Source organism: Belonocnema kinseyi, chromosome 8, assembly GCF_010883055.1.
Source record: "Belonocnema kinseyi isolate 2016_QV_RU_SX_M_011 chromosome 8, B_treatae_v1, whole genome shotgun sequence".
NCBI classification, from domain to species: Eukaryota; Metazoa; Arthropoda; class Insecta; order Hymenoptera; family Cynipidae; genus Belonocnema; species Belonocnema kinseyi.
This window is the reverse complement of record NC_046664.1, coordinates 92,142,960-92,162,696: the sequence shown is the minus strand read 5'-3', so window position 1 is coordinate 92,162,696 and position 19,737 is coordinate 92,142,960. Positions and strand designations below refer to the sequence as shown.

Sequence of the window (19,737 nt, the reverse complement as noted above, 5' to 3'; positions counted from 1 at the left end):
AACGCGGCACCCATCTTGCCGATAGCTTTTTCATGCCTAATTTTTCATGTAGAATTGAAACAACTTCACCTATAGATATCCTTATGGCCTCAGCTAACTCACGCATTTTTAATCTTCTATCCTTCAACACCATATCGTGGATTTTATTGATGATTTAGGGAGTACTTGCTTCTACGGGCCTTCCTGAACGTGGTCATCACTTATTGATGTACGACCACGCTTAAATTCATTTACCCAGTTATAAACCGTTGCTAAGGCAGGGGCAGATGTGCCATGAACTGAGTCCAATTCATTTTTTATCTCATATGGAGTTAAACCCTTTAAATGAAAATGTTTGATTACCGCTCTGAACTCGTTTTTTTTCATTTTTCTTAACGAACAATTTTTTTTTTCAATTGGTTATAAAAACACGTAAACTCAGAAGATGTGGACTGTGACTGCACCATATATCTAGTCGGGAGTGGTGCTGACTAAAAACAGATGATTTGGAGCGATTCGCGCGCCATCTGTTGGTCATTCTAAGTACTTATTGAACTACCCTCGTATTACAAAAATGCGTCCGTGACTGATGATATATACCAGGACAGCCTGAAAGAAAAATTAGCTCCTTCGTTATTTTCAAAATAATAATAATAATAATAATAATAATAAATTTAATAGTGAGTTTCTATGCTAAAAATCACAATTTATCAAGATAATTCCAATTAAGAAGAAAAATAAAGTTAAACAAATTAGCTATATCTTTAGTTTATTCTTTCTTTCCAGTGTATTTCTATGCTAAAAAAGCCTACATAATCTGAAAAATTGTTAATCAGAAGTTATAAAGACAATTTTTAAATAAATTAAAAAATTGGAATAAAAAAACTTCTGTATTGCCAATTTCGAAGCCTGGGCCTTGGTGATTTTTTTCATTTCTGGAAAGTTTCTAACTACCCAAAAAAATGCTTCTTTTATTTACTTAGGCGTTAAGAACTTTTTCCGATATCAGGGATGAATTAAATAGGAATTATTTCTTGGAAAATGATTGATTCAAATCCGCAAGAAATTAGTAACAAAAAGCAGAGGAGGACAAAGGAGCACTCCAGAACTGTGAAAAACATTGAAACTCAACAAAATTTAAAAACTCGCGAAACAATAGGTACATTTTTTAAACATTCTGTTTGGTGCACGATGAGAATTTCACATGTGTTTTGGTCTTGATACATCTCGATCGGTTCAAAAGAATTTTTTTAGCAAACTTTTCATGTATTTTTTTGTTAAATGTAATATCGGCTCGTATCAAAGACGAACGAGTTCGTATATAAATGTATATAAATTTATGTACATATAACTTTCCAGAGATTCTTGAGCACAGTAAAACCCGGAGATACCATTTATTATGTTTTTATCCAACAGAGGAAAGGTCTTACTAGAGTTGAATCCAACCTCAGATTAATAATATTCCTGGGATTTACTGTGAGAGAATTCAATATTTTAAATATATTGAATCTCTTCAAAAGTTCTAAAACTCTAAGTATCTTTTAAAATTGATCGATTTTTTTATGTTTAAAAATTCTACAAAATTCTGCAAAATTACACCAAACTCTCCCTTTCATTCAAGTGTAGGGGGTTGCCTTCAGGCTGAGAACGGATTGACTGAAAGCGAGAGTTTGGTGTACCTTAAAACCTTTGAGATTTATTTTTAAAGATCTTTCTCAATCGTTTTAAATTTAATTTTTCAAAATAAAAAATGATAAAAAATATTCCAGACTGTTCAAGACAATTTTATTATTATCTTTAAACCTTTAAAATTCTTAAAAAGCTTCTTAAATTTGTCTTCGTAATCTTAAAAATCTACAAGTTCAATATTGTTTTGAATCTTTATAAAACTGCTAAAAATTTGTGAACCTACTCAACATTTTTTTTTAAATTTTGTAATCTTTCGAAATTTAAAACTATTGCTTTAAATTTTGTTAAACCAAAATTGGCTTTAAACTTCTATAACCTTTGACCTAATTGAAATATTTATCTGTTTGATTTTCTCATAAAATCCACACTTACATTTTTTGCCAATTTTTTGTAAGAACGAAATCTTTTGGGTTTTGTGAGGACGAAATATCTTTTGTGCAAGGATAATTCTTTTTATAGATTCGAATGTTTTCATTCTTATCACAAACAACTGCAGATACAAAAAAAGCCTCAACAATGGTTTAGTCCGCATAAAGCTGACACGATGTATTCATTCTATTAGTATAAAATGTAAAAATATAGATAAAATATGGATTTTTTCAGAAAGTCTTTTATTTTTGTCTTCGAATGTTAAAAATATGAAAGCAATATTTTCTGGAAACTCCTAAATTTTTCATTATGTCAAATATTTTATTAAAAGTATCAGTTATTAGAAAAAAGAAAGTCTATCAGATGTATGCGGGAATAATTGTTTATGACGCCAGGAGAATTTTTCTCTTAAAATTATAATTTTTGAAGTCTTTTTGTAAAAGATGTCAGATAATATAAAAGAGCAAGAGGTGTTTTTCATAGGGCTTTTTAAGACTTGAAAACTTTTATGTTAATCTTTTTCGTATCTGTCGCTGTTTGTGAGAAAACTTAGAAAATTCGATTTTATGACGAAAATTCTCCTGGCCAAAAAAGTTACTTAGCCTACATAAAACTCACGAAATGTCTTCTTTTTGAAAGTTCAAATTTAAGAAAAAATTGGCAAAAATATGAGTGTGGGTTTTATGAGAAAATCGTCTTTTAATATTTTCAGGAACACCGCTATTTTGTTAATTTTGAACCTTTTTTAAATTTATTTTCTAACTTTTAAAAAACTTTTAAATATTTCTTAAGCTTATACAAATTGTTTCTAAAATTTTGTTATCTTGCCAAATTTAAAGATGTTGCTCATATTGATTACGCAGTGACACAACTAACGTGTTAAATCAGTACAGCAAATCAATTTTTTTAATATAATATAATAAAATTATTTTTTAATGACTGTCGAATTACACTATTTTCAAATTCTGTTTTAAAATATTTATCTTATATTAGAGAATCTTGATACTTTCGCTTATCATGTCAAAGATTGCTCTCGACAATCACGAGACATTATTATCGTCACGTATATTAAACCGAGAATGAAAAAAATTTCGATCGTTTTTTTTACGAACATTCGCTTACCTATACGACTCTTACTGAAAGCATATACTCGTCAATAAAGTCCCTGTTCTCCCCCTTGGTGCATAATATACTATTATTTCCTGTCCTTGGACTATTTGTATAATTGTATATTTTTCTTTTTGTAATTAGTTTAAGATTATGTTTACTGTATGAAATTAAAAAATGATTTAATAATATTAGCACTACTTTAACTAAGAACCTAGTTAAAGATAATCGTTATAAAAATTTTAAGATCATAATCTGATATTTAATGAAGAAAGGTTTTCAAAGTGTTGAAATAAATGTTTGCATTTCTGCATTTCTAATTGAAAATTAACTCACTAGCTCTGGAAGAACAATGCGATGTTTAACGTCTTCTCAGTTACTAAATAATTCTTCTTCTGTGTATTAGAGTTTACTGTGATTTATACACTAAAAATATTAGTTTATTCTACAAAATAATTTGGTTTATCTAAAACAAATATGGTTACATGAACAACACCTTTATTAAGTTGATGAAAACTCGTTTCTTTCAATCAATCAATTTTTACCATTTCTTTTTTACTATCATATATTGTATCCACATTGATAAGTTTTTTTGTTCTAAAGGGGTCAAACATATACCACGTGGACAGTTTTGTCGTGGCGGGGGGGGGGGGGGGGGGGGGGGGGGGGGGGGGGGGGGGGGGTATATAAGTCCATGGTTGTACACGAGGGGGCCGGGAGGAGGGGTGTTTAGCCAAAATTCACTTGTACTCGTGCCCTCCTAAATCTGCGGATTTCTTTTCAGAAAAACACGAAGAACTAAGAAAATGTTTATTAATTCTTGTTTTGACTTCCTAACCTGTATCATGAAGCTCACGTTTCTAAGAAAACCCGAATTTTTAACCAATTCACAGCTTCTTTTTGCTTCATAGCTTTTGAGTACCAAGAATATCTATATTTTCATAAAATATGAAGTAAGACAACGTATACATAATATAGGGGTGGTCTTCAAAAGTTCACGTTTGTCTACAGGGGGGGGGGGGGGCAAAAAGTGTAAAAAATCGTCTGCGTGTTATATGGATGGCTCCTAATTTAATTCTTATGTATAGATATATCATTTTATTTCTGTCGATAAACATTGACATACTTAATAAAATATTTATTGACATTAGGGATTCAGTTTCGAAAGAGATATGTTGTTCTGAGGTTTCAAATTTCTCTCAGGTGCGTTAAAAATATTCTTCTTTCAAATGCTACAGTGCTATTAGGTAATTTTATTTACAACATGCCATATTGTGTCTTCATTTTACCTGAAAGAACTATCAATTTTATGTAATAGCAGCGTTCAAGCGAAGCATTGACCAGTCTTTGAACTATTCTTTACAAACTGTAAGCATAAAGAAGTCGGTGCATCGGTGGCTTACTCTGAATGGCATACACCACTTAAAATTATTTAATTTGAGTACAGTATAGTTCAGCGTTTAGGTCAGTAACCTCTAATCAATTAGGAATAATTGTTTAAAATTCTTGATATTTTCTATGGATTGCTTTCTTCATAGCCTTTAAAACAGAAAACTGTGCTTCCGAAGGTAAAATACCACATTTTTATGAATAATTCATAAAATTTATGATATATTACTTGCTAGAATTCTGATTTAAAAATTTGATATTTGGAAAAAATATCTCTTTTAGTATACATTTTTTCATTTGAATAACAGATAATCATTTTTTCTGAGAAAATAAAACGTCGACCAACACAATTTTGAAAAGTAGAATTTTTGTACATATCAATACTTACAATAATTACATTTAAATTTATGTACATAGTAATGGTATCTTATCAGTTACTCGGAAATAAATAATTTTTAAAGCATTAGAGAAAGAATTAACCATACATAAAAAATGCAACTAAAACTAAAGAAAATATTTAGAAAGAATAATAATAATAATAAAAGAGTGAAAATTGAGAATAAAACTAACAAGTGTTTTATTCATTTTAGGTGTGCTCTCTACTTAAAACTCTTGGATCTTCGATGATGAAAATATTGGCAGGTGTGGAGGAGGTGGCCAGCGAAGAAGACAAGGAACTTATTAATGGAAATGTTTGCAATAACCACCATGAAAAGAAAAAAAAATCTCAGTTGGCTGAAGAATCAATAAAACCAGGCATCAATCAGGTGCATTTCAGAGAATATTTTTTATATTATTTACATGTTTGTTAACCTTTCAATAATGTTGCTTTTGTTGCGCAGAAATGATTGTAAAATTGATCATTTATTATGAAATTATTATAAAATCATAGAAGTAACTAATTATTTCTTTGAGTGTAAAAACAATATCCACGGAAACCAGGTTCTTAGTTGCAAATTATCAGTGCACGGATCTGTTGCATTTATACAAATTAAATGAAATTATTCAAACAATTTCCTTTACTCAAGGAAATGGAATAAAAAATCCAATTCTTTTGATTAAAGAATTTCAAAAAATGGAAGCAATCACTTCTAAATAAACGTGATTACTGATCCTACGTGCCTAAATAGAGAAAATTGCTTCGTGTTAATCACTGTTCTGCATCTTCATATGTTGATGAAAAATAAAATTGCTTATCAAATAATTTTATTTGTCGTACGTGTCTACTGTATCACACTCCAAGAAAATTATAAGAAATATAGGAACTGTGAACGTGATTTTAGGATATCTTCCTTTAAAGAAATCATCATTAAGATACACAAATTACTATAGAATTTTTGATTCTAGAAAGATAAAAAAGATTAAGTTTAGATACATTGCTCTTTTTTGTTTTGTCAAATCGTTTACTGAGTTTGTTCGTAAAATTTAATATACTCTTTCACATCAGTTTAATGCTCTAGTTATTTCTTCTTTTTTTCAGGATATCCCATATCCCGCCAGAATATCCTAGGGAAATGCCAAATATATCATTTTCTTGTGAGGGTTGTTAAAATAGTTAAATTAAAATCTATATTGTTTATCATCACACTATAAAATTGTATTATTGAGAAAAAATCTTAAGGATCTTAAACAGATTTCCGCAAAAAATTTACAAATAACGCGAGATTTAAACACGTATCACGAAAAATTTTCCTGAAACTTATTATAGAGAAATGCTTTTTTTTCGACTTTTTTCGTATCTTGTGTCGTTTTGGAAAAAAGTGAATTTCTGTTTACCAAACAAAAAATTCTCTCTTCTCTCTAAGCTGCGGACAGACTATTATGAAACATACTCGTATGAATATTTCCAGATAAACTGCCGCCATTTTGTCAATTTTAAACGTTTTTCAAATTTGTTGACGTATTTCGAAAGACGTCAAGAAGTTCTATTAGACTTACAAAGTATAAGACAAATGGCTAAAATACACTGAGAAGTATCACACTTATAATACAAATGTAGACCATTTTTTGATATCTTGCGTTTTCAATTTGAAATTTGTTTTTAATACGTTTCATCTTATTTCCTTTGAAGAAGAACATGTTTTAGTAATAACTAATGCTTTGAATGAGCATGGGCTACCTGACCGATTCGAAAGTAATTCGGTCAATTGAATTAAACTTCAGTCTAGTCGAATTCCTTTAAGTGATTTACATTTTCATTGTCATTTATTAATTCAAGCTTTGTCTTGAATTAATTCACTGAGAAAAGATCACTTGTATAAAAGAAATTTAGTGCTATATACGACTATTCAATTTTTTTTATCAAAGAGATTTTTCTTTGTTTCAAGAAATAAGGTTTTGTCAAATTTTTCAATCTTTGAATTTATTTAATTTAAATCGACTTCACTGAAATTCATATGTACAATCAAATTCTGACTTGAACTCGTTTTAGTTCAAGTTTGTGTCCATCCAAATTTGGAATTTCATGATTTTTTTCACGCTGTTCTGTTGAGGCAAATGTAGTTGAATTTCCTTTAAACCCTTTGAAATAAATTGTAATCCATTCAATACCATTAAATCCAATTATATTTATAATTTAACTCAGTCAAATAAAATGACTGAATGTTGTAATTTAAAAAAAATGTAAAACATGAGTCAGTGAATTTTAATTCCATCGAATCGCGATGCGTTCTATTTAATTAAGCGGAATTCTGTTGAATTACGGTGAACTCTTTTGTATTCTGTGATATTTCCCTGAAATTTTTTTAATAATATAAAATTTTGATGTACAAAATTGTTCAAATATTTTTATCTAAAATCTCATAAACATTCGTTGAAAATTTCCGATACATTTGTTGTTTTTTGCTGAACTACATTTTGAAAAACTGAAAGAACTCAATTTATATACAGAGAATAATTTCATCTTCAACTTTTATGACTGCAAACTTAAGTTCATTCTAACCTCTTTATCCGGATTCTGAAAGAAATGGGAAGACAAGAACCGATCAAGGGGCATAAACTTGACACAGAGAGTCGAAAGGCTTGTCCCGTTGCGACCCACTTACAGCTTTCCTATCTACACTAGATATTTTATACCTGTATCCATATTTTCCTTCTCTCTTTCATGCGGAATGATGAAGGCCATTATCTCCTAAATAGATAAATGTCTATGCAATCAAAAATGCTTAAAAGTGAAATTTTTCATTATTTATTCACATTAAAAATCACAAGGATGTCTATATCTTTAAGCAAATGACAAATTATTTTGCATAAGTAGTTCTGATTTATTATGATATGGTTATACATATTTTTATTTGCAAAAAAGTGATATTTTACCACTTTCTTGAATTTTGGAATCTTTATATTTTATTATTTAAAAATCATAAAAATATGATTTGATGCACAAATAAAAATACAATTTTTATCAACATATGAATTTCGAGGTTGACCGGTAACGGCATATAATGCGCTTCAAAAGACTGATATGAAAAATCCAAAATAAAATCATGAATCCAATAACTTCGCGCATATCGTTGTCTGATTATACTCAGTTGCACCTACTGAGAAAAAGTCTGAAAACTTAGAGACTGTGGCCTACTTAATGAACGAGAAATCGAATCATTTTCTGCGGTCTCGTGGCTTCTTTGAAAGTTGTTTAAATGAGAAAAAATGTATGTTTACTGGAGGAATGCAATAATATGTATATGCGGTGTTTAATTTATCTTGAGACAATCTTGAGACATCGAAATATATCAAGAAAAAACACGCATCTAACGAAAAAAATGTATGTAATAAAAACTTTTTATTTTTTAAAGATAAAAGCATCCGACAAAAATTTACCCTATCCCCTGGGCATATGAGGGGGGGCTAACTTAAAAGTGTCAAATGGAAACCTATATTTTTTATTGCAGATTCAGATTCTCCATAAAAAATGCATAAGTTTTATTTGCATTTTTTTCGATTTGCGCCAGATGGTGCTGCATTAACGAAAAATGAGATTGTTAGCTGTTCAAGAAGTGCGTTTGCAAATGAAAGGTAAAAAAGGTAAACTGTCGGTTCGTTTCGGTTGGTTGATACAGGTGGTTTTATTTAGGTTCGTTAGGTTGTTTAAGATCGTTTGGGTTGGATTTAGTATCTTATTTACGTTCTTTTTTGGTGGATTTAGTAACTTAGTTTCTTTGATTTTGGTAATTTGAGTTTGTTGATCTGGCACGATAAAAAACAAATTGTTCAAATAAAACTTACGTCTTTTTAATAGAGAATATGAATCTGCAATACAAAATATAGTTTTATATTTGAAATTTTAAAGTTGCCCACCCCTTCTTCAGCCCCAGCGGGAAGGAACGTGAGATACATTTTTATGTGGTCGATTTTTCCCCTAGAAAGTAAAAAATTATTATTACAGACATTTTTTGTTATATGCGTATTTCTTGAGAATTTTCGATGTCTCAAGATAAAAAACACCCTGTATCGGAACGACAGGGGTAAGTGTGATTATAAATTACAAAGTTATAATTTAATGATATTTCGAATATTTCAGAAGGGCCGTCTTCCAAATTTTGCCAAAATTATATTCGGGCTTTCTAATTTGAATCGTTGCCTTCTTAAACCACCAAAAACTTGTATGAAGAAATATTTCTAATTTTCTTTGGTAGTGCGTCAACGATTTCAGATTTTCGACCAATGCAGGAAAAATTCAAAAATTCGCGAATGTTAAGATAATACTCAAATATAAATTTTACAAGATTTAATTTTCGTTACTGTCAATGAAACATCTCCTGATTCTTATAATGCATGTTTTCTTTCATTTTTGATTATTCATAAGAATAATAATGGAAATAAAAATTAAATTTGGAATTTGTAATAAAGGTTGAGTGATATTGAAAAACTGAACTATTTTCAATTTTATGATTTCTAAAGTAACTAAAAAAATTCTTATGTGTTTGTGTAAATGTATATATTATAATTTTATTCACCAAATATTATTATATACTTACATTTTCATTGCAAAACTGAGGCCTATTAACCTACAACAAAATAATGACAATTTTAGGAAAATATAATATCTTCCAGCTGCCTTCATTTCTAAAAAAAGCTGTATTATACAGGGAAAATTCAAATCGAAAAATCTGATGACACATTTACGAACTGACAGCCACCTTTTTTATAAAAATTATCAGAGATATAATCTTGATGTTGTAATAAAAAAAAATTATTAACTAATTTGCTTTCCATTCCAAATTTTCTCTTCATCATACTTATTCTTAACGACCTTATAAAAAGCTCAAAGGAAAGGGACAGGTGAGTTTTCGAATATGTGATATGCAGATTTTCGTTGAATGCACTCTCTAAATTTGAATCAGTTGAATTAAATTACTAATTCCAATTTAGTCACTGCTTAAACTGAGTATAATGTTACTGATGTAAATGAACATAGCAAAATTGGAAGCTAATGAATATGTGTAGTCTTTGTTTAAAATGAAATGACTGTATCGAACTTCCAGAAAAATAAATTAGTTCTCAAGTTTTTTGGGTATAATTTTCGAAATTGATATGCTCTATTCACTTAATTTTTTAGGAAAAAATCAAAAATCAAAAATTCTTTATTATTGAATTTCAGAGGCGAATCGAACGTCCAAAGGATCCTGCGGAACTACCCATTAAGAGTGAGATTACATTCGAAGATGAGGAGAGGATGAGAAAGTTACTTCCTTTTCACTTAGCTCCCGAATATCTTCAATTCAATCCTTTTATTCTCCATGGCTACAGAGGCTACCTCACGACCAAATTATGCCTAGAAAGGTAAAAGTAATCTCACTTTAAACGTATACCTATCCATCTACACGTACATAATATTATTGTAAAAAATAATACAGTGAAACTCTTCAATAGCCCTCCCTTCTATAGCCCTTCCGATAATTGACGCCGCGCCGCTGGTAGGTATGACAGGAGCTGCGCGGAGGCCGCGAGGTCTCGCTTGTCACTCAGGCAAGCACTCAAGCAAGCACTCAAGCGTGAACAAATAAAATCGGAGCGGGCTCTAATGAGTTAGTCCCCATCCACCGTCAGCCGTCAAATCGGCGCTATAGAAGAGTTTCACTGTAGTTCAACTTAAAACGCAACTAGTTTGTTAAGAGCATGTGATACTTACAGTTTGCCCGGATTTTTTATCCACAAAAATGAAAAAATTTAAAAACTGAATTCGGAGATGCTATAAAATATCATAACGGACGTCTCCAGACTCTTTTTTGAGGGATAATAACAAAAAAATTATTGTGTTAAATACAAATTTTATGCATATGCATTATTTTGAGGTTACGTCGTTTTTCATCTCTGCCTTTCCGATAGTCTGGAAATTATTTATGAAATAAACTTGTTTGATTGCCTGCAAGCAAGGTTAATTCCGGGAGATTAATTACTATGTTTATTTGCAAGTCCAAAGTTTTCGGCCAAAAATATTGTGTAGTTTGGAAGTAACGCTCGGGTGAATTGTAACACACATAACCTTGAACTATACACGCACGTTGTTAGCAATATCAAAAATTTTTTGTTGAAAAAACAAACAAAACTTGTGTGGGGACGTCCGTTAGCATGTTCGCTATCATTTCCCAGATTTTGAAGGCAAAATATTTCTTATCCTAGGAAAAAAGCCGGGGGAATCTAACACTGAAAACATCGATACTACTTCCTAAGCGCTATGAAAATTAATTACATTTTGCTAAATTAAAACTTTTTTGAATTAACTTACAAAAAAGTGTGTGGGGACGTCCGTTAGCATGTTCGCTATTATTTGCCAAAATTTTAAGACAAAATATTTATTATTCTAGAAAAAAAACCGGGGGGCCGGCGCAAATTGCGCATTTTGAATGTCTATAAGCGGTAGCAATATGAGTCTTTCTCTCCCTCCTTATAATAGGGACAGAAGGTCAGCTGATCCATAAGAAGTACATTATGAGAGACAGAGGCAGAGCGATGCGTAAATGTGAGGTTATGTGCTTTGCTCCCTTTTTATAGGCATCCAATTACGCGAATTTTGCACCCTTCGTGTTAAAAAATAGTATATGCACCATGGGAGTAATAAAGCATTTGCTGGCTCGTAAGATGTTGTGTCCTCGCTTCGCTCGTGACCAAAATGCGAATACTTAATTTTGCTCCCTTGATGCATAAGCTACTATATCTCGCGCTGCGCTCTTGGTCGTTGTACTTCCCCCACATTTGCGACAACTGCAACTTGGCGATTGTTAATTCTCTTTTGTAAGAGCTCCTTCGGCTTTAACGAATACATTCTCAACACATTTCTCGTGCTTCGCACTCGATTTTAACAAACACGCGATCTTTTCCACATTATGCAACACTATTATATATTTGTATTGTATTTTGCGATGATTCATTACAATAAAAAGGAGGTGTTTCGGGTTTCAATCGCGTGCAAAACTACGAATCTTTCCGACGTTTCGTGAACACTGCAGTTCACTTCTTCAGGGCTAACCTGATACAGAGGTTTTAGGTAAAGTTATTCTTGTGTATACTCTTTAAGATGTCTTGTATATATAATTTTAAAAAAAGTGCGCATCAGATTAAAGAAAACAACAATTTTGTTATTATACATGTTATTGCAACTTGTCTCGTTACTCCTTAAACTTAATTGTTTTATTTTCAATGTTATTTTTTACAATTTGAACCAAAAATACGCATCTCAGCGTAAAGTGGTACTAATTTTTTTTTGTAAATATATTTCATGTAAAAAAATGTTATTAAATAAAATTTTATTGTAGATTGTGTCGTTTTTCCAAAAAGTGATTTGTTTTTTATTTTAAATGTATTTCTATAACAAAAGTTTATAACAAATTTGTAGATCTTTTTTGAATGCACAATTTTGATTTATTTACCTTTCTTCGTACCTTGCGTCATGATTCCACATATTACTTTTTTTTATTGTTAGTTTATCTTTCATTGTTAAAACAAAAACTACGAATCCTATCAAAAATGTATTGTTTGATCGCAAAATGGAAATTGAAAAAAATTCAAATAGTTATTATGAAAATATTGTTGGATGTTCAAAAAGCAACGTTTGGTTGCTTGGCAATGGCTGGTTAACGAACTTGACCTTCAGTTTAAGATACTTAAAGAGAATACTAAAGAATAATCCAATCTGCCAATTCTTTCGGAGGGGGTCAAATTTTACAAAAATCTAATAACTAATCTGATAAGAATGTAATATTTTAACATAGGCTATTGCCTATGTTAAAATTTGATTGCAACAAATAATATTCCGTGAGCTAAAGTAGAATAAAAGCGTGCACGTTATTTCTACTTCAATTTACTCAACTGCTACTTTCTCTTCCGTAATTACCGAGATGATAAGCATGGAGATTCAGTGTGCACTGTGCAGTCAATTCCTGTGAAAATAATGAATTGCTTCTAAATAAAAATGTATATTGCCTTTGATTGCTTTTTACTGCTTCACAGAAAAAAAAATCTTTCGTTTTTTGTGCATTCATTTTTTGTGCTTTCATTTTGATACACCTTAAAATAAGTCTTCTTTGTCTTAAAACTAGATCTAAGCCCATTTTTGGCCTAAAAAACGACTTATTCTTAAAAAAAACTTTAATTTTCTGTCTTGCTACATTGTGTAATATTCTTGTTATAGAGCTTACATATTTTTACCAGAACTTTTATTTTTTAGCATCTTTTGGTGGACTAACGAAACAATTAATATATGGAGCCATATTTTTGGATGGATGTTATTTTTTGGATTAACATTCTACGATCTATGTCTATTGAATATCCATGCGCCATTTAATGACAAAATGATTGTGGCACTACTACTAATTTGTTTTCAGGTACTTACTTCATAACTTTTTTATATAATCTCTCATAATGAAATTAGAAATAAAATTCATTTTTTACATAAAAGATCATTTTTTTAAACCTGATTTTTACTTCGTTTTCTTTTCATGAAAATGTTATGAGTCTAATAACTTAAGCAAATCTAAAGAGTTACAGTGTTTAGAAGTATCACTTTCTAAGGAGAAACATGCTTACAACCAGTATATTATTTTTTGTCTAGAAATTTAAAACTCATTTCGACTCTCTAAATCGGAATGAGTCGAAAACTACTGACTTAATTAGCAAACAAATGGTAACTAACTGCATTACTGGAAATTAAACTCATAGAGAAGTACTATTAATTCAGTTGGTAGAAATTCAATTTATATTAATTAATTTGGCAAACAAATGGTAACTAAATGTTGTTGTAAAAATGTTTATTAATTAAATTGGTGAACGATTTCGCAATATTTGAGTTATTAGTTTTCTTCTAATTTAGATTTAGGACACTAGTTTTCCAGACTAAATAAAAATGAATAATTTCTCATTTCAGGCATGTATGATCCTCTCGTCCATCTATCATACCTTTTCTTGTCGAAGTGAGCATGATTATTGGTGTTTCCTGTCCTTTGACCTCTTTGGCATTGCTCTAAGTTTATTAGCAATTTACATGTCTGGGGTATATTATGCCTTCTGGTGTCATAAGGTAACTTTCCTATTTAATTGTATAATATTACTTTTTCTGAGATTGAATATACATTTTTAAGAGGTTAACAATTGAAATTTGAATTTTACAGGCACTGCAACATTTTTATTTAATAACAGTCCTACTAATATTTATATTTGCTATGGTTCTGCAAGTGCCAAAGTTTAATGTAGATGGCAACGTGAAATTGATAGTTTTTGTTGCCTGGGCAGCTTATGGTGTTTTGCCAACTTTACACTGGAGTGTGGCAATGGGTGGCATGGAAAACCCCATGGTTCGGATGCTCCTTCCACGAGTTTTAGGGATGTATGTTATTAGCGGATTAGCTTTCCTTATCTATCTCAGCAAAATTCCAGAGCGATTTTATCCAGGTTGGTTACTTGTTAAAAAATTAAAAAATTGCTCATATTTGCAGGTACTTAAAAGGTGAAATAAAAATTTTCAATCTCTTTTTTCAAAGGCTCTGTGGACTTTATTGGATCTTCTCATCAATGGTGGCACGCGTTGGTCGTACTGGCTCTATATTATTGGCACAATACAGGAATGTTGTATGTTGAGTACAGAATGAATCATGGCTGTCCTAGTAATATGAGATTATGACATACGGATGACGGTGGTCAATCAGGTAACAATTTTTGTTTTGCATAAGTCAGTTCATCATACTTAAACTAAAATAAATTTAGATAAACTAAGTTAAACTAAGTTAAAGAAAATCCGAAATTCATAAAATTATTCTAATTACAACGCTATTTTTTCTGTATTTAGCACATAAAGTGTTGGCTAAATCGCAATGTCTGAAAGGAGAAAGTACTCCCCATAGTCGTGCTGTCAAATCAAAAGCAAACTTTAGCGACTAAACTAAAAATCACGTCATTATTAATAATTTAGTAATAAGTACAATAAAATATTGTATAGCTACACATATAATTATAAAAGATATAAATAATTAAATCATATAATTTTTTAATTAGATTATTATATAAATAATTATAAAATGGGACTTCACCTTATCGGTAATATAGTGTGACCCCCCCCCCCGCGATCACCGTAACCAATTATTTAACAAAATCCGCCCGCTTCGCGGGCATAGTCTCATTGCGCTCTACGCGCGCGGCTCTTATCGCTCGCTAGTTTGAGCGCACCTAGGGCGCGCGACTGTTGGTTCTCGCGCTTCGCGCTCGATAATATATTTATCTCGCGCTCCGCGCTCGGTCATTGCATTACCCTCCACATTTAAACCCCTCATAAACTACAATCATAAAGTAAAGCTGAACATTTTTCTTTAATTTGACATTAAAGAAGGTTCTCAAAGTTCCTACGGCCTTGACGATTACATTCTCATTGCGATAATCGCGTTTCGCGCTCAACAGTTAGGTTATACAGGCTCTAATTTTTAAAATATTGGGCTAATCGAAAAATTCGGCTAGAATAGTTTTGAAATATATTTGGTATCTAGTGAAAATTTTAAATGACAATTTTGGATCTATAAAAAAAATCATTTTTTCTATTTTTTGAAAATGTTCAAATTTTTTAATAGTATATAACTTTTCTAATTTTCATTAAAATAAAAAATTTTATTTAGATAATTTGCAAGTCTTTTACCCATATTTAAGAAACTTTGACAAAAATGTATAAAATTTCAACAACAAAAAATTTCAATATTTTGAAAATCCTCTCAATTTTTAAATTTTGGTTCGAAATATCTGATTAACGAATTTAACCTTCATTTTGGGGACTTTCAGAAGTGTATCAAATACGGACTCGATTGAATAAATCCTTCAAAATTTAGCGTGGCTAAAATATTCAGGTAACCATACATACAGACATACATACAAACAGACAAACACCAACAAAATTGTATGATTTTCGGATTCTGTGCGTGCCGAAACGTAAAGATCCGTTAAAAACCAGAGATCGAAAATTTGGACGATTACATTACACTCTCATGAATGTCAATGTAATAAGCACGATAATGAATTTCGCGTTATCAAAATTTATTTTTCGGTTTAATGTAAAATTAAAAAAAAAAGCTAAATATTTCTGTGTTTATATGGTGCAATTTTAAATATAATTTTTAATTCAAAAAGCTTATGTACGGTAATAAACAGAAAAATTAGGAAAGCCGAGGGACCGACCTAAAAAATTTTGTAATAATAGTTACTTTAATTAAAAAATGGGCAAACATTATTATTTTAATTCCTTGATTGTGGGAAATACGCTACAAAATTAGCGCTTTTCAGATTATTGTTAAAAAAAAAGAAAGAGAAGAATTTCATCGATAATGAGGTTGGATGTGCTTTTATATTAAGTGCAAGTGAATATAGGAATAGAAATTAAAAAAGGGAAGTGACCATTTTGTAGAGAATGATAATTATGTTTTAAATTAGATAAAAATGAGTGAAACTTGTTATTTTTTTATTATAAGGACTTCCTGTTTGTCGCCAATATGTCAGTCTCAGAGATACCAATTCTTGTGAAGATATATTAATATTTTGAAGTCTTATATGATTCGTAATTGTTTTAATAATTTATCAATTAATTTTCAGCCTATTTTAACCAGGTCAATTTTGTCTTGCTGTTTATTTGTTAGTTTTTCTAGATACCATTTTTTATTGAAAATCAAATTGCCGATATTTAAGCACAAAAATAAAAAAATATGAAAACATATTAGTTAACAACTACTATAATTTAAGAAATGAATAAGTTATATAAAAACGTTAAAAAGTTTTTAATTCAACAAGTCCAAAAAAATTCCGAAATATAAAAACGGCTAAATGATATATCTAATTAAAAGTGTTTTTTAAATTAACATAAATCTGATTATCATACATACTGTACTAGGAATCATTTTTTGGATTTAGTAAACAGAGGGAAATTTCAAGAGAATAATTCACGGAAATGCGTTATTTTAGAGCTACAATTTTTACGTGATTTGAAGTCTCGGACTCTGTGATCTAAAGGCATAGGATTCGAGACCTGAGAGCAAAGGGGCGTGGCCTAATGCCTGAAACTTCGAGACATATGCTATAAAAGCAAGTGTTCCCGGATCTTAGTTTTCGTGTCCAATCGTAATAAAATCAAGGAATAGTGCCGTGACTTAATCTCCGAAAATTTCTCTCCGTGTAGCGTTTTAATTGTCAATAAATTGAATTGGAAATCTGTTTTAATATAAGAGTATTCCATGGTGCTTTCGACAGTTTTCTACCAAACATGAACATTTTTCTAATAATTAAAATTTGTAATTTCATGGTAAAATATTCTTTTTTCAGTTTGACATCCTGCAAATTATAAAACATTCGGATTCGATGATAGGGTGAGTGACCCAGTGAATGGACACTTAAGGAAATCACTGATTACAACTAGTCTATTTCACGTTATAATAATTGATTATTCTTACAAAACTTTTGAAAATAGATTCTTAAGGGTTTAAATTTCATAATCCGATAAACAAATTTTGTTTTTACCAAAAAGCTTTATAAAAAAAATTAAATAGTGCAAAATTAACGAAAACACCAGTGAATGAACACTGTGAGCCAATGAATAAACAGTAGAGCACCAGTGAATGAACACTATAATCACTACAAATTAGAATTAGGATTTAGGTATAAAATCACATAGGTACATTACAAAATGAGCAATTAAATGATGTAAAATATTAGAAAGCTTTGCGAAATTCATTAAATATATTATTTCAATAAAAACCACAAGACATTTAGATATAAAGAAGGTAGGGAATACAATAGTTGAACACAGAACTAGGTTAAATTTTCTAATTTTTTATTGCCATATTTATTTTTTAAACATTTCTATCAGTTGTTTTAACCTTACAAAAAATACAACTTTTCGTTTAAAAATAGATAACTCTTATCTAGTGACTACAATAGAAAACTGCGATTTTTAGGACACATAACATTTGTAATACAACACCTTACTATGTTGCTTTAGGTTAAATTAGCAAATACAATTATAAATCACAGTGTTGTAAAAATGGAAATTCTTTAAAAATTCATAAATATATATTGACTAGTACGCAGTAGTACCTAGCACGAATTAATGTTTTTTATAGTTAATCAACGTTTTCTAAATGCAAAAAGAGCATTACATTTCGTACCTCAAAGTTATCTTACCTTTAATTTAGTTCGTGCGTACTTTTTGATGTTCTAATCACAAAAAATATGCATTTAAACTATAACTATTTATAGTTTATATTTATATTTATAGCTTCGATATTTATAGTCACATTAATTGAAACAAACTTATTTATATGTAACAAAACAACAGCCAGGTCTCCGTCACCTGCTGTTCATTCATTGGACCTGTGGGGTGACAGTTTTGCTCCAATAAATGAACACAGCGTTCGTTCACTGGAACATGGACAATTTAAAGGTCCAGTACGTGAACACTCATTTATTAATAAAAATATGTACTTTTTGTGAAAAAACCTTGTGGGGAATTAAATAATAATATCTTACAACTATAACAGCACAACTTTAATTGCAGAAAAGGTAAAGGATTTTTTGTAAAAGCAGTGTAAACGAGGAGTTGCTTAGGCACGTACCTTATAGTGGTCGACGACTTTCTCACCTTCACTTACCATAATCGATGATGCCTCACATTTAAAAAATTTTTAAAATTATTTACAAGAATGTACTGCAATGAATTGTATATTAAACTCTTAAAAATTGCTTCAAGATGTCAAATATATAGAAATTCATTAATTCTCTAACTTTGAAAGGTTATATTTATATATTTTTCGCATTAGTGTTCATTCACTGGTGACTGTTCAGCCACTGGATCACTCACCCTATATTTTAATTTGTTAGGATCTGAATTTTCAAAATGATAAAACTAAAAAATTCAAGAAGTTTTATTGAAAAATGTTACACTTGCATTAATGCATATTAAAATTTGAAAATATTGTTATTAAATGTTTTATTAAAATTTCACTCAAATTATAAACAGTCATTTTAAATACATTTAAATTGTAGAAGTTGGATAGCTTTCAAACTTCGAAGTTTTAAAATTTGAACTTTTTGAAAATGAAATTTTTTCAACATTGTAAGAACATTTTTAGTTATTATAGTTCTTCGAAAATTTAAAATAATGTATATGTTACAAATTTGTATAATAATTATATCCAAATTTACACGTACAAATTTATATCCTTATTAGGTCTTTAATTTATAGCTCAATATTTTACAATGGAATGCGCATGCGAAGCGGAACGGGACATGCGGCTGTCGCATTGGTATCAAGATTTGCCATTCTATGCCCAAAAGAGTTTGACTTCTTACATCGTAGAGAAGCCTTTATAGTCCGGGAGCCACAAAGAAGAGGTGGTATGACCTAAAAGGTCCCCGGAATTTTTTTAATGGATATTGTGCAGAATGGTCTCCTGAATCCAACGGTATGAGGTGCTTTCGCGAACTGACGGTCGTTCTCGAGATATTGTTAATTAAACATTTTTACATAAGTTTTGCTATATCTTATAAAATTATCGACATATTAAGAAATTTCTTTTTGAAACTGTTAGGTATGATTGAAATAAACCATTTTTGTCATGAACAATTTTTTGTCTGCCTCATAGTTTTTGCAAAAAATGCAAAAAAAGTATAATATAATAATCGATTCTTATGCATTGTTTATGTTTCTTTTGAAGATTCTTCTTTAGAATTAGTTTGTTTGTGTTA

General features: G+C 30.2%; 1 protein-coding gene across 3 annotated transcripts in view; it reads left to right on the top strand.

The window, feature by feature from the left end:
* LOC117178045 (progestin and adipoQ receptor family member 3) overlaps nucleotides 1-19,390 on the top strand; it is a 22,667-nt gene extending 3,277 nt beyond the window's left edge. The window contains exons 2-9 of one of the 3 annotated variants that reach the window (XR_004467790.1): nucleotides 5,124-5,300; nucleotides 10,133-10,314; nucleotides 13,199-13,355; nucleotides 13,895-14,047; nucleotides 14,139-14,418; nucleotides 14,508-14,672; nucleotides 17,317-17,360; nucleotides 19,235-19,390. Coding sequence is in view for 2 of the 3 variants with exons in the window: in XM_033369247.1 (XP_033225138.1) it covers nucleotides 5,157-5,300; nucleotides 10,133-10,314; nucleotides 13,199-13,355; nucleotides 13,895-14,047; nucleotides 14,139-14,418; nucleotides 14,508-14,647 (1,056 nt within the window). In the remaining variant the exon portion in view is untranslated. Of the gene's footprint in view, nucleotides 1-5,123; nucleotides 5,301-10,132; nucleotides 10,315-13,198; nucleotides 13,356-13,894; nucleotides 14,048-14,138; nucleotides 14,419-14,507; nucleotides 14,673-17,316; nucleotides 17,361-19,219 lie in introns of all 3 variants that reach the window. The other 2 variants (XM_033369247.1, XM_033369246.1) reach the window with 2 other exon arrangements.
* The last annotated feature ends 347 nt before the right edge of the window (nucleotides 19,391-19,737 follow it).